Source organism: Rhinopithecus roxellana, chromosome 16, assembly GCF_007565055.1.
Source record: "Rhinopithecus roxellana isolate Shanxi Qingling chromosome 16, ASM756505v1, whole genome shotgun sequence".
In the NCBI taxonomy this organism is placed as follows: Eukaryota; Metazoa; Chordata; class Mammalia; order Primates; family Cercopithecidae; genus Rhinopithecus; species Rhinopithecus roxellana.
In genome coordinates, this window is record NC_044564.1 from 58,225,358 (window position 1) to 58,249,568 (window position 24,211).

Below are 24,211 nucleotides of genomic sequence, written 5' to 3' on the forward strand. Positions count from 1 at the left end.
CCAAAGCAGTTACGAGTAGAATCTCAGATTAGGCTCAGTTCCCATCTTCTGCTCCTACTAACTTGGGACTTTGAGCAAGCATTTTATTCTCTGTCATTAGTGAAATAGGGATATTCATGGCCACTCTCTCAATGGAGTTCTTATGGGATTTAATGAAGAGAATGAACATTAATGCACTTAACACATGTCTCGCTCACAGAAAGTATTCGTAACGGCATACACGTGACACATATGTCTATATACAGCACCAGCAAAGGAGGGAAATGGCTTCACTCCCTTGGGAACATCGAGTGGCTTTAAGTGAAGCAAAGGTTTCAAGTGGGCAAAAGGGGTCTTTGAGGGCCAGGGACAGTGGCTCACGCCTGTAATCCCAGCACTTTGGGAGGCCGAGGTGGGCGGATCACGAGGTCAGGATATCGAGACCATCCTGGCTAACACGGCAAAACCCCGTCTCTACTAAAAATACAAAAAATTAGCCGGGTGTGGTGGCAGGCTCCTGTCATCCCAGCTGCCGGGAGGCTGAGGCAGGAGAATGTTGTGAACCCAGGAGGCGGAGCTTGCAGTGAGCCGAGATTGTGCCACTGCACTCCAGCCTGGGCGACAGAGCGAGACTCCATCTAAAAAAAAAAAAAGAGTTGGGGGGTCTTTGAGGAGGGAGGGGAAAGGCAGGAGCTAGATTCATGGCTCCGTACTGGAACGATATTGAGCTATTGAAGACTTTAAAAGAGGGATAACATCATCAGTTTTGTGTCCAGAAAGTTTGCTTTATGTTTTTGTAGATGTATAGAAGAGAATTGAGGGTGATGAACTAAAGGGAAAATCAGCAAAGGCTCTTGGGGTGGTTGAAGAAAAAAAATGAAAAAAGTCACTCAGGATAGTAATAGTTGGTATGGAGACTAGAGAATGGATATGAAAGATGCTCAGGATGTTTAATTGACTACAAAGGTCGCCACTCAGGCGTGGAGAGTAAGAGAAGGTAGGCTTGGGAAGGCTCTTGGGATTCTGATGTTGGCCTTGCAGTAGAGGATGGGCTTGGTGTATAGGAGATGCTTTCACTTTTCACTTCTTTCTCCACCTTTACGCTGGTGAAAGGTAGCTCCCACTGTTCTTGTTCTAAAGGCTTTTGTGGTACTTTGTGCTTCCCTTTATTGCAGCACCTGACCTGTGGTATAATAACCACCTGTGTACTTGTTCTTTCTTGCACTTGTAAACTCTTTGAGGGTTAGCTGTGGTCAGTGCTGCCCACAAAGAGGCAACCTAAACTGTGGATGGATTGAGTGAGTAGGGACTGAGACTGGGATAGAGAAGCAGATTTTGGAGGACAGATTCCTGTTTATCCTTGTTAAGTTTCAGATTCATTGTTGTCTCTATACAGCTTTATATTCATCTTCAAATGGTTGTGCCAGCAAGCACTTAGATTTACTGGACTGAGATTCATGGGAGAGAGGCCCAGGTAGCATTTTTCCGAGGTATTGGGAAGGACAGTTGAGGCCAGCGTGGATGAAGTAAGTCTCCCATAGTGTCTATGTTTGGTGGAAAGGGAAGATGACTGCAGAAAGGGCCTTGCAGCATACCAGTAGTGGAGGGGTTGGCTGAGGAGTTAGGGGCATGGAAAGGAGTTCTAGAGAAGGCAGTGACCGTCAGAGAGTGAGGAGGGGCTAGTTTCCTGCCACCCACAAAAGCTGTGCCTGGAGAGGCTTTTCCGGTTTCAGAGGCTGCAGAAGGGTGGGTAAGAGGACTAAAAACAACATAATGGTTGTAGCAATTAAAAAGTCACTGGCAACTTTTTCTGGCATGATTTCAATCCACTGGTGAAGGCAGACATCAGATTGCAGTGGGGATGAAGATTTGAGTTAGGAGGTGAACTGGACAAAGTGAGTGGAGGCCATTCTCTGTTGGGATTTGTCTGTGAGAGGTTAGGCAGAGAAGGCTGTAGCTTGGGTGAGTCTAGGAGGGGACATGGTATACAGGAAGCCTTTGAAAATTATGTGGGCTGGGTGCGGTGGCTCAAGCCTGTAATCCCAGCACTTTGGGAGGCCGAGGCGGGCGGATCACGAGGTCAGGAGATCGAGACCATCCTGGCTAACACGGTGAAACCCCGTCTCTACTAAAAAATACAAAAACTAGCCGGGCGAGGTGGCGGACGTCTGTAGTCCCAGCTACTCGGGAGGCTGAGGCAGGAGAATGGCGTGAACCCGGGAGGCGGAGCTTGCAGTGAGCTGAGATCCGGCCACTGCACTCCAGCCTGGGCGACAGAGCGAGACTCCATCTCAAAAAAAAAAAAAAAAAAAAAAAAAAAAAGAAAATTATGTGGGAGAAATTTGAGCATCTGTAGGCAGTGAGGAAGAAACTCATCGAAGATATTTAATTTGAATTTTTTTTTTTTTCTCTCAAAGCCAGCATGCAGATGTTACTATAACCTGGCAATATGCTAAATTCTTACATTTAGTGGCTTATTGGATTCCCATCACAATGCAGTTGGTTAGGTAATGTTACCCCATTTTACTGATGGGGAAGCAGAGGCCTTGTTTTTTTTTTTTTTTTTTTTTTTGAGACGGAGTCTTGCTCTGTCGCCCAGGCTGGAGTGCAGTGACCGGATCTCAGCTCACTGCAAGCTCCGCCTCCCGGGTTCACGCCATTCTCCTGCCTCAGCCTCCCGAGTAGCTGGGACCACAGGCGCCCGCCACCTCGCCCGGCTAATTTTTTTTTTTTTTTTTTTTGAGACGGAGTCTTGCTCTGCCACCCAGGCTGGAGTGCAGTGGCCGGATCTCAGCTCACTGCAAGCTCCGCCTCCCGGGTTCACGCCATTCTCCTGTCTCAGCCTCCCGAGTAGCTGGGATTACAGGCGCCCGCCTCGTCGCCCGGCTAGTTTTTTGTATTTTTTAGTAGAGACGGGGTTTCACCGTATTAGCCAGGATGGTCTCGATCTCCTGACCTCGTGATCCGCCCGTCTCGGCCTCCCAAAGTGCTGGGATTACAGGCTTGAGCCACCGCGCCCGGCCGAGGCCTTGTTTAAGTAACTTTCCTGAGGTCACACAGCTACTAAGTGGAGGGGTCGTGTGGGAGGGATTAAAATCCAGTTATTTTTTTCTGGTCCTGAGGAGAAAATAAAAATCCAGTTAGATGTGTTATGTCCTGCCTCAGCCTCCCAAGTAGCTGGGACTACTGGTATGTGCCACCACGCCTGGCTCATTTTTTTGGTATTATTAGTAGAGACAGGGTTTCACCAGGTTAGCCAGGCTCATTGTGAACTCCTGACCTCCAGTGGTCCGCCAGCCTTGGCCTCCCAAAATGGTGAGATTACAGGTGTGAGCCACCACACTCGGCCCACTATGTTCTTTATAGCAAAAGAAAGAGGAAAAAAAATTATTTTTGGTCTAGGATCCAAGGTGCTCTGTCTGAGAACTATCTCCTTGAGTCTGCTCTTCCATTCCTACCCCTGGCCTCAGCAGGCTGGTGGAACAAGGTGGAGTGGTGATCAGAATGGGATAAAAGGGATGAAATAAAAGCTGCCTGGACTTCTGAGAGAGAAATGAGGCCTGGCTCAGTCAAAAATGGTCAGGGGGCTTAGGGAGTTTCTTTGCTGTGTTGCTTTCTAACTTGGGGCCCAGGCCTGGGGGGCCCTTTCAAGCCCTCTTGTGGTTCAGTAACTGGGTAGATGTGCTAATGGTTAATGGAGAGTTGTGGAGATGGCCTGCAACTTCCCTTTTCCTCCCCAGTTTAGAAACATTTGAGAAAGATGAAGTTAGATGAAAAGTCTTAGTATTAGGAGCTTTGTTGTTGATAAAGCTAAGATTGGAGAACGTGGTCCTCTTCTCCTTTCCCTCCAGTCTGGCCCTTCATGCCTGTATTAGTTTCTTAGGGCTAATGTAACTATCACAAACTGGGATGGCTTAAAGCAAGAGAAGTCTATCTTTTCACAGTTCTGGATGCTAAAGGTCAAAATCAAGGTGTTGGCAGGACCATGTTTTCTCTGAAGGATTTAGGGAGGAATCTGCTCAGTACCTTTCTTGTGGTTTCTTGTGTTTGCCGGGAGTCCTTGGCATTCCTTGGCTTGCAGCTGCATGACTCCAGTCCCTTTCTCCATCTTCACATGGCACTCTTTCCTGTGTCTCTTCTCTTCCTCTTTTGTTTTTTTTTTGAGATAGAGTCTCACTCTGTCACACAGGCTGGAGTGCGGTGGTACAATCTCGGCTCACTGCAAACTCTGCCTCCCGGGTTCAAGCAATTCTCCTGCCTCAGCTTCCCCAGTAGCTGGGATTGCAGACACCTGCCACCTTGCCTGGCTAATTTTTTTGTACTTTTAGTAGAGACAGGGTTTCGCCATGTTGGCCAGGCTGGTCTTGAACTCCTGACCTGGTGATCTGCCCGCCTTGGCCTCCCAAAGTGCTGGGATTACAGGCATGAGCCACTGCGGCTGGCCTCTTCTCTTCCTAAAAGGACACCAGTCATAGTGGATCAGGGCCGACCCTGATCAAATATGATCTCATGTTAACTTGATTACATTTGCAAAGACTGTATTTCCAAATAAGGCCACATTCACAGGTGTTGGGGCTTAGGTTTCAGCGTGTCTTTTGGGGGGAAACAAAAGTCAGTCCCTAAAAATGCCCAACCAAAGCAGTGTGCAGAGCAGAAGCTTGCTTGGCTCCTGTGAGGCCACACCCAGTGTGCTGAGTGTTGGGATTGAAAGGCCAGACTCCATCACCTCAGGTGGGGCCCAGAATCCTTCTTTTTCTAGCCAAAGACGAAGTCTGCTAACTGCGAGTGCCTGGGTTCCTGGGTTCCTAGAGGGCTGTGTTTTATTTAAATTTTTTTTTTTTTTTTTTGAGACGGAGTCTCGCTCTGTCGCCCGGGCTGGAGTGCAGTGGCCGGATCTCAGCTCACTGCAAGCTCCACCTCCCGGGTTTACGCCATTCTCCTGCCTCAGCCTCCAGAGTAGCTGGGACTACAGGCGCCCGCCACCTCGCCCGGCTAGTCTTTTGTATAGAGACGGGGTTTCACCATGTTAGCCAGGATGGTCTCGATCTCCTGACCTCGTGATCCGCCCATCTCTGCCTCCCAAAGTGCTGGGATTACAGGCTTGAGCCACCGCGCCCGGCCTGAGGGCTGTGTTTTAAAGTAGATACTGAAGTGTTCTCTTCAGAGGCAGTTAGCAATGCACATCAGTTCTGTGGCCGGCTTTGTTGAAAAAACTAATACATGATGAGAGCTGTCAGTTTTTACTCCTCCCACAGAAGTTGTTTAAGAGAATACAAGTCAGAAACACAGGTGTACACAGGGAAGGAAGGCATTGTCGGTTAGGGTATTACATTTGGCCGGAAAGCATCAACCTTGGTTTCTTTTTTATTACAAATAAAGACACATTCTCATTAGAACAAAGAGAGTAGATGTTTGTCCTTTATCATAATGTAAAAAATTTCAGAAACAAACATGGGTTGTTATATGAGTTAGTGCTGGACTTTATTCAATGGAAAGGTCTTTAGCTTATTAAAAAAATGATTAGGGTACTTGCTATAAATATTGTTTTTGCTGTAGGTGGTCTCAGAAACATTGAAGACCAGCTCTGTGGAAGCAAGATAGCAGTTGCCATCAGAGATAGTACTGTCATTCACTTTGGGGACTCAGTCAAAAGAAGGGTAGCATTTAAAAAAATGATTATCACCTTCAGCTAAAAATCATAGTGGTGCTTGTTGTAAGATATACCTCTCTTCCTATGACTTGGAAACATTACTGGAAGAACATTTTAAACTTCTGTTTCTTCTTGGTTCAGAAAAATAAAGGTAAAAGAGAAACAAGAGGGACTGGGGATTTAATTGTAGCACGATTAAGTTTAGTAATAATAAATATGGACTAGGAGGAACTCAAGGAATGGAACATTTATTAATATAAATACCTTTTAAATGTAATTAATATATGTAGGCACCCCCCCAAAAAAGAAATGAAAGTGGCTATGTGTGTTCAAAAATGATCACTGTCACTAACAATCAAGTAAATGAAACTTAACCAGACTTTTTTGCCTATCATATTGGCAAAGATCTGGGTGGTGTAGTAGGTGTTAGATCATTTAACATGTTTAAAATTTTATGATTATCCTATGTTAACTTCAAAGATAGAAAAAGGTCTAAAACCTAAGCTACCTAGGTCTTTATATATCTGATTTGTAGGTAGAAATAGTTTTGTGTAATCAAGGGAGTAGTGATGCTAGAAACTGGCAGAGTATATTTCCTAGACCAGTTAGCAAACTAGGTCAAAGGCTAGGTTTAATTCTAGTAGCTGTTAATTTGCTGCATGTCTTAATCTCGGTGCCTCAATTTCTTGTCAGAGCCATTTTTCGTTTGTCTGTTTTTTGACACGGAGTCTCTGTCTGTAACCCAGGCTGGAGTTCAGTGGCAAGGTCTTGGCTCACTGCAACCTCCGCCTCTGGGGTTCAAGTGAGTCTCATGCCTCAGCCTCCTTAGTAGCTCGGATTACAGGCGTGCACCACCACGCCTGGCTAATTTTTGTATTTTTAGTAGAGACAGGGTTTCATCACATTGGCCAGGCTGGTCTCAAACTTCTGACCTCAGGTCATCCGCCTGCCTCGGCCTCCCAAAGTACTGAGATTGCAGGTGTGAGCCGCCATGCCCAGGCCCAGAGCCATTTTTCTGTTGCTTAGACCAGAAATTTTGATTCCTATTTCTCTTCTGTCAAGAAATTGTGTTCAGAATATATTTGCAATCTGCAATCTGACCATTTCCCTCTTCCCATCCTGGGTCCAAGCTACCATCTTAACTTGCCTGAGTTAGTGTGAATTGCCTCCTTGTTGACCTCCCTGCTTCCAGCCTTGTCCTTTTTTGACACAAGAGCCAGAATGTGATTTATGATATGTGAGCCAGCTCACTTCTCTGCTTCAGCTGGTCCAGAAGAGTTTCCTTAGAGACAGCCTTATCTCCTTAAAGGGAAATGGATGTTTGAGTACCAGGAACTGGATGACTAAGAAGGGGAGGAACCCCAGGAATCAGTTCCCATCTCATGCAAAGTAAATGCCAAACTCCTTTTCTCCCCAGTTTCATCTCTCATCATTCTTCTTCTTGCTTACTGAGTTCCAGCCACACGCATCTCTTTGCTGTTCCTTGAAGAGTCCAATAGTCTCTTTCCTTGTTACCTCAGCCTAAAATGCTTTTCTTCTAGGTATCTGTATGATTGATTCCCTCCTTCAGCCCTTTGTCCCTCCGAAGTGCCTTCCCTTGCCTACCCTGTGTAAAATAGCCACCCCTCCCCTTTGCACTCTATCTCCTTACCCTTGGTTCTTCTTCATAGCATGCACTTTTTATTGTCTGTTTCATTCCGTTAATGTCAGGACTTTGTTCCCTGGTGAATGACTACCGAGCATTCAGCATTCAGTAACTATTTGTTGAATGACTCAGTGGATTTCCATTTTCCTAGTGGCTTCTTCCTCTGCCTAGAGAAATGCTCAGGCCACCCTTGTTCTTTAGCCTGTTGAAGATGAACACTGCCTTCTGTGTACCAAATGTTTCTGCAGAGGTGATCCATGGGCTTTTTCCCTGTACTCACTGCCCAGATTTTTCTGTTGCATTATTCTTTACCAGTCAAGCAGGCAAATCTGTTTTCTATGTAACTTTTCTATGTTTGGGACTAGTGCTTTCCTTTTCCTGAATTTGGTATCATTATGTAAATATGTTAACAATTTGGCACTTATTCCGTCATTCAGCTGGCAAATAATTATTGCAGCAGATACTGTGAGCCAGGCTGGAGTGCCAGACTGTATGCTAGGACTTAAAGAGGTGGTGAGCCGGCATTTCCCTGGAGGAGCTGATGGCTCAGTGGGTGGTTGGAAGTGCCAGCAACTGGGACAGGCAACTGCTATAATGAACGCAGAGAGGGAGTTGGGAACACAGTGATGGGTCAGGCAGGCCTGTTCCAGAGGATTAGGAATCTCAAGGGTATGCAGGAGTTTGTCAGGTGAGGAAGCAGGCAGAGGCTGCTGTGAGGGGAAGGAATAACGTACAGAAACACAGAAAGCTTTGCTTGTTTACAGAAGCATGAGTCAGTGAGTATTGTTGGAGCATAAAGTACAGTGCAGACAGTGATGATGGATGAGGCCATAGTAGTTAGGCGAGGGCCAAATCCAGATTATTTTGTTTTTTTTGAGACAGGGTCCCACTCTTTGACCCAGGCTGGAGTGGGAGTGCAGTGGCTCCCCCTCCAGGTTGGCTCACTGCAACCGTCTGCCCCCTGGGGTGGTAAAGCAATCCTTCCGTCTCAGCCTCCGAGTAGCTGAGACTATAGGTGCCCGCCACCACGCCTGGCTAATTTTTTTTTTATTTTTGAGATGGTGTTTTGCTCTTGTTGCCCAGGCTGGAGTGCAATGGCGTGATCTCGGCTCACCACAACCTCTGCCTCCTGGGTTTAAGCGATTCTCCTGCCTCAGCCTCCCTAGTAGCTCGGATTACAGGCATGTGCTACCATGCCTGGCTAATTTTTGTATTTTTTGTAGAGACTAAAGGGTTTAGGGTTTCTCCATGTTGGTCAGACTGGTCTTGAGCTCCCAACCTCAGGTGATCTGCTCACATCGGTCTCCCAAAGTGCTGGGATTACAGACATGAGCCACCGTGCCTGGCCACGCCCAGCAAATTTTTGTATTTTTTTGTAGAGACAGGGTTTTACCATGTTGCCCAGGTTGGTCTCCAACTCCTGGGCTCAAGTGATCTGCCTGCCTGGACCTCTCAAAGTGCTGGGATTACAGGTGTGAGCCACTGCGCCTGGACCAGATCCAGATGCTTCTAAAGGACTGTGTGTTTACTATATAGAGTGAGGCTGCTATCCTGAAGCCCATGGATTTGGGGGTGTATACCTGTCTACACGTGAACAGAGGCATGTAGGAAGGTAGCCTGGAAGGTTTTTCCCTGTTGCAAGCCCCCTTCCTGAGGCAGGGAGAATCCAGAATATTTTCTACCATGTGTTAATATATTTTCGGGCGGATTATTTTCTCCTTTGGATTGTAAGTTCCTAAAGGGCGATGAGGTTTAATTTTTATGAATCTCCTACCTCCTCACGTGTACATTGTGAGATAGATGCTCATTTAAACTTTCTAGGCTGGGTGTGGTGGCTCACACCTATAATCCCAGCACTTTGGGAAGCCAAGGCAGGTGGGATCGCCTGAGGTCAGGAGTTTGAGATCAGCCTGGCCAACATGGCAAAACCCCGTCTCCTCTAAAAATACAAAAATCAGCTGGGCGTGGTGGCATGCACCTGTAATCCCAGCTACTCTGGAGGCTAAGACAGGAGATTCACTTGAACCCAGGAGGTGGAGGTTGCAGTGAGCCAAGATCATGCCACTGTACTACAGCCTGGGTGACAGAGTGAGACTCCGTCTTAAAAAACAAAACAAAAAAACTTTATTTTTGGAGTATAGTGGCACGATCTTGGCTCACTGCAACCTTGGCCTCTTGGGTTCAAGTGATTCTCCTGCCTCAGCCTCCCAAGTAGCTGGGATTAAAGGTGTCTGCCACCACACCTGGCTAATTTTTATATTTTTAGTGGAGACAGGGTTTTGCCATGTTGGCCAGGCTGGTCTCGCACTCCTGACCTCAGGTGATCTGCCTGCCTTGGCCTCCCAAAGTGCTGGGATTATAGACGTGAGCCACTGCCCACTGCACCCAGCTAAACTTTATTTTTCTTTTTTGTTTGGGACGGAGTTTTGCTCTTGTTGCCTAGACTGGTGTGCAGTGGCATGATCTTGGCTTGCTGCAACCTCTGCCTCCCAGGTTCAAGTGATTCTCCCACCTTAGCCTCCCAAGTAGCTGGGATTACAGGCATGTACCACCATGCCTGGCTAATTTTGTATTTTTAATAGAGATGGGGTTTCTCCTTGTTGGTCAGGCTGGTCTCGAACTCCCGACCTCAGGTGATCCTCCTGCTTCGGCCTCCCAAAGTGCTGGGATTACAGGCGTGAGCCACCTTGCCCAGCCAAACTTGCTTTAAACGAATAATGACTACATCACTATCTGTAGCCCTGCTCTGTTTTTTTTTTTTTTGAGACAGTCTCGCTTTGTCGCCCAATCTGGAGTGCAGTGGCGCGATCTCGGCTCACTGCAAACTCTGCCTCCCGGGTTCACTCCATTCTCCTGCCTCAGCCTCCTGAATAGCTGGGACTACAGGTGCCTGCCGTCACGCCCAGCTAATTTTTTTTTTGTATTTTTTAGTAGAGATGGGGTTTCACTGTTAGCCAGGATGGCCTCGATCTCCTGACCTCAAGTGATCCGCCTGCCTGGGCCTCCCAGAGTGTGGGGATTACAGCCACGCCCCGGCTAGCCTTGCTCTGTTTTAACCTCTTACTATCTCATAACGTTTCACCCTTTTGTCTGCCCCATCCCTCACTTTCAATTTTTCTATTAGGCAGGTTAAATTCAGAAACAAAGAAAAAAGAGGAAAACTTTGTTCCAGGAGGATTTGTTGTTTGTGCTGTCAGATGCCAGGTCCTAATGGATTTAGAAGAAGGTTGGGGTGGGACTCCTTCCTGAGGCAGCCACTTCAGTGCTTCTTTGCATTCTCTGTGCCTGTTTCTTGATAGGTGCTCAATAAATGTTTGCTGAAGGAATCATCCTGTTTATTGACAACAAGACTAAGCCTGTGTTTTCATAGTAAAACCTGCCTACTTTTCTACTTTGATCTCCTATAATCTTTCCTTTCTATGCTCCAGACACATTATTAAACTCTTCATTCCAGCAGTACTTCCAGATATTTCTGTTGCCTAGAGTGCCCTCTCTCTTGTCTGGCCAACTCCTATACCTTCTTATAAGACTTAACTCTCCTTCTTTCTGGGAAAATGATTGCTCATTAACCCAGGTGGAGTTAGTTACTTCTTCCTGTGTACATTTTTTTTTTTTTGAAATATAGTGTCACTCCATCACCCAGGCTGGAATGCAGTGGCACGATCTCGGCTCACTGCAACCTCTGCCGCCCAGGTTCAAGTGATTTTCCTGCCTCAGTATCCCTAGTAGCTGGGACTACAGGCGTGTGCCACCACGCCCGGCTAATTTTTTGTATTTTTAGTAGAGATGGGGTTTTACCATGTTGCCCAGGGTGGTCTCGAATTCCTGGCCTCAAGTGATCTGCCCGCCTCCAAAGTGCTGGGATTACAGGCGTGAGCCACCACTCCCAGCCCCTGTGTACATTTTTATGTTGATGTTTGTTCAGCCTCTAGACTGCTTGGAAGGTGAAGACAAATCCATCCCTTTCTGTCTCCATCCTCCTTCTTTTCTGTGTCTTGTCTGGTGCCTGGCGATTTTGCTGAATGGAGAACTTGTTAATTACTGTAAGAAGGCATGATATGACAATCTGGAAGCACGCCTGAGTAAACTCTAATGATTTTTAATCTTCTCTACTCAGCCTAGACTAGGCCTTTGTACAGGTGCGTATGTGAGTGAGAGTCTGTTTCAGAACTGGTAGATAGTAGCAACATCTTTTGTAAACTTGCAAGGTTACAAAATTCATTTTTACAGCCAGACACGGTGGCTCATGTCTGTAATCCGAGCACTTTGGGAGGCCAGGGCGGGTGGATCACCTGAGGTTGGGAGTTCGAGACCAGCACGTCCAACATGGATAAACCCCATTTCTACTAAAAATACAAAACTAGTTGGGCGTGGTGGCCCATGCCTGTAATCCGAGCTACTCGGGAGGCTGAGGCGGGAGAATTGCTTGAACCCAGGAGGTCAAGGCTGCGGTAAGCCGAGATTGTGCCATTTCCTTTTTTTTTTTTTTTTTGAGACGGAGTCTCTCTCTGTCACCCAGGCTGGAGTGCAGTGGCCGGATCTCAGCTCACTGCAAGCTCCGCCTCCCGGGTTTACGCCATTCTTCTGCTTCAGCCTCCGGAGTAGCTGGGACTACAGGCGCCCGCCACCTCGCCCGGCTAGTTTTTTGTATTTTTAGTAGAGACGGGGTTTCACCGTGGTAGCCAGGATGGTCTTGATCTCCTGACTTCGTGATCCGCCCGTCTCGGCCTCCCAAAGTGCTGGGATTACAGGCTTGAGCCACCGCGCCTGGCCTGAGATTGTGCCATTTCACTCCAGCCTGGGTAACAGGAGCGAAGCTCCGTCTCAAAAAAAAAGAAAAGAAAATTTATTTTTACGTCTGGGCTCGGTGGCTCACATCTATCTATAAATCCTAGCACTTTGGGAGGCCGAGCTTGGCAGATTGCCTGAGGTCAGGAGTTTGAGACCAGCCTGGCTAACATGGTGAAACTCCATCTCTACTAAAAATATAAAAAAAGTAGCCCTGCATGGTGGCGGGCGACTGTAATCCTAGCTACTTTGGGAGGCTGAGGCAGGGGAATCGCTTGAACCTGGGAGGCGGAGGTTGCAGTGAGCTGAGATCGCGCCACTGCACTCCTACCTGGGCAATATAGCGAGATTGTCTCAAAAAAAAAAAAAAGAAAATTTATGTATTTATTTTTTATTTCTTTAATTTTTGATACAGAGTCTCGCTCTGTTGCTCAGACTGGAGTCTCACTCTGTCGCCCAGGCTGGAGTGCAGTGGTGAGATCTTGGCTTACTGCAACCTCCGCCTCCCAGGTTCAAGCGATTCTCCTGCCTTAGCCTCCTGAGTAACTGGGATTACAGGCATGCACCACCATGCCCGGCTAATGTTTGTACTTTTAGTAGAGATGGGGTTTCACCATGTTGGCCAGTCTGGTCTCGAACTCCTGACCTTGTGATCTGCCCATCTCAGCCCCACAAAGTGCTGGGATTACAGGTGTGAACTACTGCGCCCAGCCCAGAAAATTTATTTTTACTTGGAAGGGTTTTGAGGAGGCTAACAGTACAGTCAGATCAGTGATTCTCTGCCAAGCATAGGGAACTTGGCAAGAGGAATGACTAGAGGCCCTTGTTTGTTCGGGGATTCAGGCAGAGATGAGGGAGTGAGACGGGTAGAAGGGAATGGGAAGTGACTGAAAGAGAAGGGTTCCTGCTGGGGGAGCTGACATACTGTTTGTTAAACACGACCTGAAGCACATAATAATTCAGTTCTGTTAACCCTGTTGTCTTCTCTGCAGACACTGCCCTAGCCATCATGGAGGTGGCCGAGGCGGAAAGTCCTCTGAACCCTAGCTGTAAGATAATGACCTTCAGACCCTCCATGGAGGAGTTCCGGGAGTTCAACAAATACCTCGCATACATGGAATCTAAAGGAGCCCATCGCGCGGGTCTTGCAAAGGTGATTTTCCTCAGATGCTTTAAATGAAAAACAATCACTTGGCCGTTAATTTATGTTCTTAGTTTTCATGATGTGGGACATTGTTTCTGAAGGAAGAAATTTGCAAAATCTTTGTTCTTGTTAATCCATATGGAACATTTGATTTCTTCAGATAGTAATTATCTTATTTTTCTTTAACTATTCATACTAGATTGTCTTCTAAGCCTTAAAAAGAAAAATCAAAACCAACCAAGGGTGGCTCGTGGAAACCAAGGAGATCCATGTATGGGTTTCAGAGGTGTGAGCGTATTCATATTTTTTGTTTGTTTCTTTGTAGACAACAATTATTAACCTGAAGCCTAACCACAGTTTCTCTCTCCTTTCCTTCTTCTTTCCTTCTATTTTTTTTTCTTTGAGACAGAGTTTCACTCTTGTTGCCCAGGCTGGAGTGCAATGGCGTGATCTTGGCTCACTGCAATCTCTACCTCCTGGGTTCAAGTGATTCTCCTGCCTTAGCCTCCTGAAGTAGCTGGGATTACAGGCGCCTGCCACCATGCCCTGCTAATTTTTTTGTAATTTTGGTTGAGACAAGGTTTTACCATGTTGGCCCGGCTAGTCTGGAACGCCTGGCCTCAGTTGATCCATCTGCCTTGGCTTCCAAGGAGTGGGGAATTAAAGGAGTGAGCCACTGCGCCCGGCCTTTTTTTTTCCCCATATAATACTTATTGATATATTTTATCGTATAATAATGCCATATAATGCATCAGTTTAAAGTGTGCAATTCAGTGGTTTTGAGTATATTCACAGAATTGTGCAACCATCACCTCTATTGAATTCTATAACATTTTCATCATCTCCCAAAGAAACTTCATATGCATTAAGCAGTCATTCCCGATTCCCTGCTGTCACCACCAGCCCATAGGCAACCACAAACTGACTTATTCTGTCTCTACATTTGCCAGTTCTCTTTCTGGTTATTTGTTCACCAAATGTGGAGGGTGCCTACTATGTGCCACGCACTATGCCAGGTGCTAGAGGTAGGGATGTAGGGGAGCAGAACATACAATGTTCCTGCCCCCATGGAGCTTACATTCTAGTGGTAGCATCTTAGAATGATGAAATAAGGACATTTAAGCACAGATCCAAAGGATAAAAAGAAACCAGCCTTTTCAAGATGCGAGGGCAGAAAGAATAGCAAGTCCAGAGGCCTGAAGGCTGACCTGTACTTCGTGGCTGGGAGGAATAGGAAGGTGGTCAGTGGACTTGTCTGGCCATAGTAAGGCATTTGGGATTTTAAGTGTAGACGGAAGCACTGACAGGTTTAAAGTGGGAGAGGAAGATATGGTGGCTGTTTGTTTCTTTCTTTTGCTATTTTTGGGACATTATTTTGAAAAGATCACACTGGCTCCTATGTGAAGAGTGAATTTGGTGTTGTCGGGGCAGAGCACAAATAAAGCACCTTGTCTGGGATGGTTGTATTTATCTAGTGAGGAGCCAGTGGTGACCCAGACCAGTGAAGATGGGAGAAGTTGTCTTTGGTGTGGATATGTTTGAAAATTATCATCCTGTTCTTACAGGTGCCACATAATATTCTTAAAAAAAAAAAAATGATAGCAACTTAAGCCTTGTGGGTATAAGTGACGTGCCCAGAGTCATAGGGGTGGTCAGTGAGGTACTGAGGACTGCATTGCACATTTGGATGCATAGGTCCAAAGTAAGATCTTTGAAAGAGAGAGATCCATTATATAATATAATTCATCGTCCAACTTGAGATGGTTTGTGTGTCCCTTCTATAATGTAAATCTATTTTAATTTAAAAATTTCCCATGGAAGAATATATTTTATTGCACTTATTTCAATTTATTATTGTTCTAAATGTTAAATTTATAATCTGGGTTTCTGTAGACTTGTCAGTATCACTGCATAAATCTGTGAGCCCTGACAGAGCCTGCTGCCGGGCTGAACCACTCAGTTGCACTTAGGTAAAGTGTTCTCCTTGAAATTCAGCTGTGGAGGTCAGATAGCATGGAAAACAGAAGATAGTTGAGGAGAGAACTTCCGGAACTATTGGGATTGGTGTTCCACTCCTCCTGCAAATGGATCTGATGCTACTTGTAAGCCACTACTTTACTGTTTCTGGTATCTGTACCCTGAGGTCTGTAATTAGGTTGTGTGTGTGTGTGTGTGTTTTTTTTATTCTTTTTTTTTTTTTTTTTTTGAGACGGAGTCTCGCTCTGTCGCCCAGGCTGGAGTGCAGTGGCCGGATCTCAGCTCACTGCAAGCTCTGCCTCCCGGGTTCCCGCCATTCTCCTGCCTCAGCCTCCGGAGTAGCTGGGACTACAGGCGCCCGCCACCGCGCCCGGCTAGTTTTTTGTATTTTTTTAGTAGAGACGGGGTTTCACCATATTAGCCAGGATGGTCTCGATCTCCTGACCTCGTGATCCGCCCGTCTCGGCCTCCCAAAGTGCTGGGATTACAGGCTTGAGCCACCGCGCCCGGCCTTTTTTTTTATTCTTTCTATTTGAGGTGGAGTCTCGCTCTGTCGCCCAGGCTTGAATGCAGAGGCGTGATCTCAGCTCACTGTAACCTCTGCCTCCCAGTTTCAAGCGATTCTCCTGCCTCAGCCTCCTGAGTAGCTGAGATGACAGGCATGTACCACCATGCCCGGATAATTTTTTTTTTTTTTTTTTTTTTTAAGTAGAGATGGGGTTTCACCGTGTTAGCCAGGATGGTCTCGATCTCCTGACCTCGCGATCCGCCCGTCTCGGCCTCCCAAAGTGTGGGATTACAGGCTTGAGCCACCGCGTAATTTTTGTATTTTTGGTAGAGACAGGGTTTCACCATGTTGACCAGGCTGGTCTCGAACTCCTGACATCGAGTGATCTGCCCGCCTTGGCCTCCCTAAGTCCTGGGATTTTAGGCGTGAGCCACTGTACCCAGACATGTATCTTGTTAAAGTTCATGCCCTTCCTAGAAAATTGCTTTGTTTTTCTCTTTTTGAGAGAAGAGTCTCATTTTGTCACCCAAGTACAGTGGCATCTTATTGGCTCACTGCAGTCTCAACCTCCCAGGTTCAAGCGATCCCCCTCCCTCAACCCTGCAGTTAGCTGGGATTACAGGTGGGCACCACCATGCCTGGCTAATTTTTGTACTTTTTGTACAGCCATGTTACCTAGGCTGGTCTCGAACACCTGGGCTCAAGTGATCTGCCCGTTTTGGCCTCCCAAAGTGCTGGGATTATAGGCATGAACCACTGTTCCTGGCCCCTTCCTAGAAAACTTTAAAAATTTGGGAATATTAAGTTGAGTGAAAATTAATTAGGGGTGGGTGAGAGAGAGAGCAAACAAGATAAAGAGAAAACAAAGGGAAACTAAAGCTTTTTAATGACTTTCTCAGATGACCTATCCTTAGTTTAACTTCTTTGTTGGGTTAGCTCATCAACAAAAAAAATCTCATTTGGGCTGGGTGTGGGGCTCACGCCTGTAATCCCAGCACTTTGGGAGGCTAGGGCAGGTGGATCACTTAAAGTCAGGATGGCCAACATGGTGAAACCCCATCTCTACCAAAAATACAAATTTTAGCCATGCGTGGTGGTGGGTGCCTGTAGTCCCAGCTGCTCTAGAGGCTGAGCCAGGAGAATCGCTTGAACCCAGGAGGCGGAGGGCAGAGGTTAGGGATAACCATCTCTTCTCTTCTCTGGGCTCTGAATGCAGCCCTTTGTCCTATTCTCTCCCACTTTTGTTTCTGGAAAACATGTACTGTGTTCCACTGGGATTAGTAGAGTGTCCTGTGGTAGGGTGGCACGTTCAGTAACTTTAGAAGAGGAAACAGCAGCTACCCTCACAAGGGAGCTGCATGCACACAGAGCACACCTGCGTCGCTGTCTGCATTGTGTAACAGAATAAAGTTAATGAGAACTATGATTACAAAACACACCTGAGTCCAGACCGTGCCTCATTTTAAAAATTGAGACTCATTGACAAAGTTGGAGACATTCATTTATTCAACCCTGTGATAATTTCCTATTACTCATTATTAGGAATACAACAAACTGTTTCAAATCATTTTTGCCATGTTTGACGTCAAGTCACATAAGCTCAGTTTTACCTACTTTCCCTCTTGTTCTGGAAGTTGCAATAGTAGCAAATGTATAAAACTGTACCAAATCAAATCATATTATAAAAATCAAGACTGCATTAATGAAACTGGTTTGCTTTGGGGGCTAGTCATGGGAAACCGAGCCACCCATGATGTTCTTTGTTAATGCCCTATTTTTTTTTTTTTTTTTTTTTTTTTTTTTTGAGACAGGGTCTTTTCCTGTTACTCAGGCTGGATGGTGTGATGGCTCACTACAGCCTTGACCTCCCAGGCTCAAGCAAGTAGCCTCCCAAGTAGCTGGGACTACCCATGCCTGGGTGATTTTTAAAAAAAATTTTTTGTAGAGATGGGGTCTGCTGTGTTACCCAGACTGGTCTTGAACTCCTGAGCTCAAGTGATCCTCCCACCTTGGCCTCCCACAGTGCTAGGATTACAGGCATGAGCCACTGTGCCTGGCCCGTTAATCCACTATTGACAACATTTAATGAATTGGTCTTAATTTATGGTTTGAGTAAATTGGTTGAGTAGGTCCAATAGTAGTGACTGTAGCCTCAGATGACAGTTGGTCTTGGTTTTTCTCTTCCCCATTTTTTAGATTCATGCTTTAGATTTAACGTTTATTTTTTGAGTGGAAGGTTTGACACTGTGACTGTCTACAAAGTTGATGGTCAGGTTGGGAAAATGAAAAGAAGTGACAGTCTCTTCAAATGTGAAACTTGTAGTGTTTTTGTGGAAGGAGATTATGATGAACCTTTTTTATATATGAAGTGGGTGAAATTTGTTCCCAACAGAAATCTGAACATAGATTGTCCTGGACCGTAGCTTATGCATATCATGTAGTTTTATGAACAGCCAAGAGAGTGCAAATAGCTATCTTTGCGCACAAGGTGAAGAAAGATTGTAAGAAGCACCACTCTTTCCCTTCCTTCTCCTTCCTCAGTAAGTAGATGGTAGAAATTGCAATTCATTTCAAGACAAGTAGTGCAAATGCACATTTTAGCAGAAATTTTCCCACAGGGAATAGGGGCCAGGCTGAGTTTGCGGGGATGGTGATAAGAGAAGTTATATTCTATTTTGATATAATCAGGAAGGTGAACTTCAGGAGGAATGGCTTTCCCTCATTTAGATTAAGTAAACATAAAGATTTAACTTTGGAATCTTTTAAAGACCCAAGTATGTTGTGTTTCCCTATGCAAGAAAATCTGATGTCTTAGGATTTCAAATTATAGTTAAAATAAGATTTTTGTTACAGACCTGAACTTCTGAAAATATATTCCATTCGAACTCTTTAATTGAAATTAAATGAACTTGTACACAAAAGCACAAGGCAATATTTGGGTTTTTGTAAGTTTATTGTATGCCTTGCTTCTCTTTCTTTAGAAAACTGCTACAAAATATTTTATAGGCAAGCAACTGCCTTTTTCTTTTTAAGACAAAAACATACTTAATTCTACACATAATATTAATTTTGATTGTGGATATCTTTATTGCAAATGAAGAGCCTGAATAAATCTATGTTCTTTTTTTTTTTAAATTATTCTGGCTTATTTCTGAGGAAAAAAGTTAGTTTTTATAACATTCTTAAATACAGTGCCCATCGCCTTTCAATATGTCATCAAGACAATGGAGTAAGGTTAACCATATTCATATAGTCTGATCATATTCTTTTCAAATATTGAGTGTGGCTGGCATGGTGGCTCACGCCTATAATCCCAGCACTTTGGGAGGCCAAGGTGGGAGAGTTGCTTGAGCCCATGAGTTCGAGACCAGCCCTGGCAACATAGCGAGACCACATCTTTACCAAAAAAAAAAAAAATTAAAAAAAAAAAAAAAAAGCCAGCCACGGTGACTCACGCCTGTAATCCCAGCACTTTGAAAGGCCGAGGTGAGTGGGTCACTTGAGGCCAGGAGTTTGAGATCAGCCTAGCCAAAATGGCAAAACCCTGTCTCTACTAAAAATACAAAAATTGGTTGGTCGTGGTGGTACACATTTGTAACCCCAGCTCCTCGGGATGTTGGTACACGAGAATCACTTGAACCTGAGAGGCTGAGGTTGCGGTGAGCTGAGATTGCTCCACTGCACTCTAGCCTGGGCAACAGAGTGAGACTCTATCTCAAAAAGCAAACAAACAAATAAACAAACAAAAAAATAACTGAGTGTAGGGCTATGTGCCTGTAGTCCCAGCTACTTGGGAGCCTGAGGTGGGAGGATTGCTTGAGCCTGAGAGGTCCAGGCTGCAGTGAGCTGTGATCATGCCACTGTACTCCAGCCTGGGCAACAGAGTCCCTGTCTCAAAAAAAAAGTTAAATAAAATAACGAGGGTGTGATTTCAGTAACATATACTATGAATATATATGTATCCATTTTATTTATTTATTTTTATTTAGTTTTTTTGAGACAGAGTCTTGTTCTGTCACCCAGGCTGGAGTGCAGTGGTGTGATCTTGACTCAGTGCAGCCTTGACCTCCCAGGGTCAAGCAGTCCTCCCACCTTAGCCTCCCGAGTAGCTAGGACTGTAGGCGTGTGCCACCACACCTGGGTAATTTTTGTATTTTTTTGTAGAGATGAGCTTTCGCCATGTTGCCTAGGCTTGTCTCGAACTCCTGAGCTTAAGTCTTCCTCCCAACTTGGCCTCCCGAAGTGTTGGGATTACATGCCTGAGCCACCGTGCCTGGACAGTATTCTCATTTTAAACAAACTTACCTTGGAGGATATAAAATATGTAGTATCCTTATATTGCTGATGAAAATTAAGGTAAAATTGACAGCTCACTGTGAAGTGATTTTGTTTCTTTTGAGCTAATAACTCTCATTTATAAGCTGTATAGCATTGGCCAAGTTACTCATCTCCTGACCCCAAGTTTCTTTATCTGATGAAGCTTGACTTGAGTTTCACAGTTATAGGTACATTAGTATCTAAATGTGAAAGACAAAACTTTAACACTCTTAGAATATAAAGTAGACCATTTTTGTGTCCTTGAGTAGGGAAATATTTTTTTGAACTGAAGATTATAGCAGTACCTATAAAGGCAAATGTGAAAAGTTGGATTACATTAAAATTAAGAATTGATGTTTATCAAAAGATAACATAAAAGCCTGTACAAGCCTGGGCAACATAGCAAAACGCTGTCTCTACAAAAAATTAAAAAATTAGCCAGGTGTGGTGGTTGCACACCTGTAGTCCCAGCTACTCAGGGAAACTGAGGTGGGAGGATCGTTTGAGCACAGGAGTTTGAGGTTGCAGTGAGTTACCCTCGTGCCATTGTACTCCAGCGTGGGTGACAGAGCCAGACTTTGTCTCTTGAAAAAAAGATTGGAGGGCAAGTTACAGGATAAGAGAAGATATTTACATGCTCTTGTGTACGCATGCTTTCTCTCTGTCTGTCTCTCTCTCTCTCTCTCTCTGTGTATATGCCTATATACACACATACACATCCAAGAGTATTCTCCTTGGATATATAAAATAATATATAAAAGACTCCTATACATTAATAAGAAAAAACCCAACAATGAAATAGTAAAATGGTAAAGAGACTTGAATAAGTACTTTATAAAAGAGAGTATCAGTGAGCTGGGCGCAGTGGCTCACACCTGTAATCCCAGCACTTTGGGAGGCTGAGGCGGGTGGATCACCTGAGGTCAGGAGTTTGACACCAGCCTGGCCAACAGTGAAACCCTGTCTCTACTGAAAATATAAAAAATTAGCTGGGCATGGTGGCAGGCACCTGTAATTCCAGCCAGTAGGGAGGCTGAGGCAGGAGAATTGCTTGAACCCAGGAGGTGGAGGTTGCAGTGAGCTGAGATCACACCATTGCACTCCAGCCTAGGGAACAAAAGAGAAACTTCATCTCAAAAAAAGAAAAAAAAAAAAAGAGTATCAGTAAGGTCAGTAAACATATGTATGATAAGGTTTCTTTCTTCAGTTATTTGGAAAACACAAATAAAATTCACAGTTGAGTACCACTGTACACCTACCAGAAAGACTAAAAGTTAAATGATGGACAGTATTAGGTGATGATGGAGATGTGGAGGAATGGGAAGTCTCGTATGTTGCACTTGGGAGTGCAAATTGGTAGAACAACTTTGGCAACAGTTGGCAATATCTATTAAATTTGAACTACATGTATCCTATGTGTCAGTAATTTCATTCTTAGAGGTATCTGTATGCATGGATATTGTGGAGACCCATGTGCATATATGCACTAGAATATCTGTATAAGAATATTAATAGCATTATTTGCAGTAGCCAATAATTAGAAAAAGCCACATGACCATCAGTGGTTATCAGTTTATAAATACATAAATATTTATAAGAAAAAATACTGAGTAGTAATGAAAATCAATGAACTTCAGCTACATAGGCCGTTTGTTTGTTTATTTATTTATTTAGAGACAGAGTCTCAGTCTGTCACCCAGGCTGTAGTGCAGTGGTACGATCTCAGCTCACTGCAATGATTCATCTGCCTCAGCTTCCGGAGGAGTTGGTATTACAGGCATCGACCACCACGCCTGGCTAATTTTTGTATTTTTAGTAGAGACAGGGTTTCACCATGTTGGCCAGACTGTTCTTAAACTTCTGACCTCAGGTAATCTGTCCACTTTGGCCTCCCAAAGTGCTGAGATTACAGGAGTGAGCCACCGTGCCTGACCTAGACCATTATATTTAAATCTCACAAGATATGAGTGAAGTATAAAAGATAAACCTCAAATAGTGTGTACTGTAGGATTGCATTTTTATACATTTGCAAAACTGGTGAATAGGTATGCATATAGAAGCATAAAACTAAAGCCCAGCAATGAAATGATTGCCATAAACACCATAATTGTGGTTACTTCTTGGGCAGTAGGGAAGATGTAGTTGGAAAAGGGCGCTTGGAGGGCTTGTGTTGTGCCAGCAATATCTTGCCCCTTACAACTGGGCAGTGGGTCCTTTGGTGTTTGCTTTGTAATAATTCACAGAGCTGTGTGCTTGTGATTATGCATTTTCTACATGTGTGCTATGTTTTTCAATAGGAAACCTTAAAAAGATTGTTTTAGGCCAGGTGCGGTGGCTCACGCCTGTAATACCAACACTTTGGGAGGCCGAGGTGGGCAGATCACAAGGTCAGGAGATCGAGACCATCCTGGCCAACATGGTGAAACGCCGTGCTACTAAAAATACAAAAATTAGCTGGGCGTGGTGGTGCGCCCCTGTAGCCCCAGCTGCTTGGGAGGCTGAGGCAGGAGAATTCCTTGACCCTGGGAGGCGGAGGTTGCGGTGAGCTGAGATTGCGCCATTGGACTCCAGCCTGGGCAACAAGAGCGAAACTCTGTCTCAAAACAAAAAAAAAGATTGTTTTAAAAAAATTAAAACGACTTCTAAAGGTGGTAAAGTGGCCAGGCGCAGTAGCTCACTCCTGTAATTCCAGCACTTTGGGAGGCCAAGGCAGGCGGATCAGTTGAGCTCAGGAGTTTGAGACCAGCCTGGGCAGCATGGCGAAACCCCATCTCTAACAAAAATAAAAAGAAAAGTAAAGTTCCGGCCGGGGGCAGTGGCTCACGCCTGTAATACCAGCACTTTGGGAGGCCGAGGCGGGTGGATCACCTGAGGTCGGGAGTTCGAGACCAGCCTGACTAACATGGAGAAATCCTGTCTCTACTGAAAAAAAAAAAAAAAAAAAAAAAAAAAATTAGCCAGGCGTGGTAGCACATGCCTGTAATCCCAGCCCCTCGGGAGGCTGAAGCAGGAGAATCGCTTGAACCCAGGAGGTGGAGGTTGCGGTGAGCCGAGATCGCGCCATTGCATTCCAGCCTGGGCAACAAGAGTGAAACTCTGTCTCAAAAAAAAACAAAAACAAAAAAACCCAAAACCTCCCCCAAAAAATAAACAAAAAAGAAAAGTTCCAACCATAGATCGTGAATTTATGACGTTATGCGTTCTATTTTTATGTTATTTCTTTTTTTTTTTTTTTTTTTTTTGAGACGGAGTCTCGCTCTGTCGCCCAAGCTGGAGTGCAGTGGCCAGATCTCAGCTCACTGCAAGCTCCGCCTCCCGGGTTCACGCCATTCTCCTGCCTCAGCCTCCTGAGCTGGGACTACAGGCACCCGCCACCTCGCCCGGCTAGTTTTTTGTATTTTTTAGTAGAAACGGGGTTTCACCGTGTTAGCCAGGATGGTCTCGATCTCCTGACCTTGTGATCCGCCTGCCTCGGCCTCCCAAAGTGCTGGGATTACAGGCTTGGGCCACCGCGCCCAGCCTTGTTATTTCATTTTATTTATGAGACGGAGTCTAACTCTGTCACTCAGGCTAGAGTGCAGTGGCGTGATCTTGGCTCACTACAGCCTCCATCTCCCAGGGTCAAAGCAATTCTCCTGCCTCAGCCTCCCGAGTACCTGGGATTACAAGTGCCTGCCACCACGCCAGGATAATTTTTGTAATTTTAGTAGAGATGGGGTTTCACCATACTGGCCAGGCGGGTCTCGAACTCCTGGCCTCAAGTGATTTACCATGTTGGCCTCCCAAAGTGCTGAGATTACAGGTGTGAGCCACCACGCCTGGTCGGTACTTTCGTATTTTAAATCCTATCAATATGTATTTTTGGTCTTAATGTTTTCTGGATCTTTTCACTCATGGTAATGAAGTGCTTAAAAACTACAGGCAAACACTGGTGTGCCGAGGTACCTTATACTGGCATTTGAGAGTTAATAGCGCGCATCCCTTCCCAGCCGCATATATAGTGATGTCACATTGGTAGGTTCAGATTGGCCGTGGTGGGAGTATTATACTATGGAAACAGGTAAAAATTACAAATCAAGGTTTCCTCCACCTTTCTGGAAGCTGATTATTAAACATCTACTAGCATACCACTGTGCTATCACCATATTGTGTGAGAAGTCTATAACGAATATAATGTTGGCTGGTCACGGTGGCTCATGCCTG

At 45.1% G+C, this 24,211-nt stretch overlaps 1 protein-coding gene across 8 annotated transcripts in view; it reads left to right on the forward strand.

Annotated features, from left to right (window-relative positions):
* KDM4C (lysine demethylase 4C) overlaps window positions 1–24,211 on the forward strand; it is a 419,898-nt gene that overhangs the window by 26,608 nt on the left and 369,079 nt on the right. For 7 of the 8 annotated variants that reach the window (XR_004053916.1, XR_004053917.1, XM_030919239.1 and 4 more), the window contains exon 2: window positions 13,055–13,215. Coding sequence is in view for 6 of the 8 variants with exons in the window: in XM_030919239.1 (XP_030775099.1) it covers window positions 13,072–13,215 (144 nt within the window). In the remaining 2 variants the exon portion in view is untranslated. Of the gene's footprint in view, window positions 1–13,054; window positions 13,216–15,201; window positions 15,309–24,211 lie in introns of those variants that run through there. The other variant, XM_030919242.1, reaches the window with a different exon arrangement.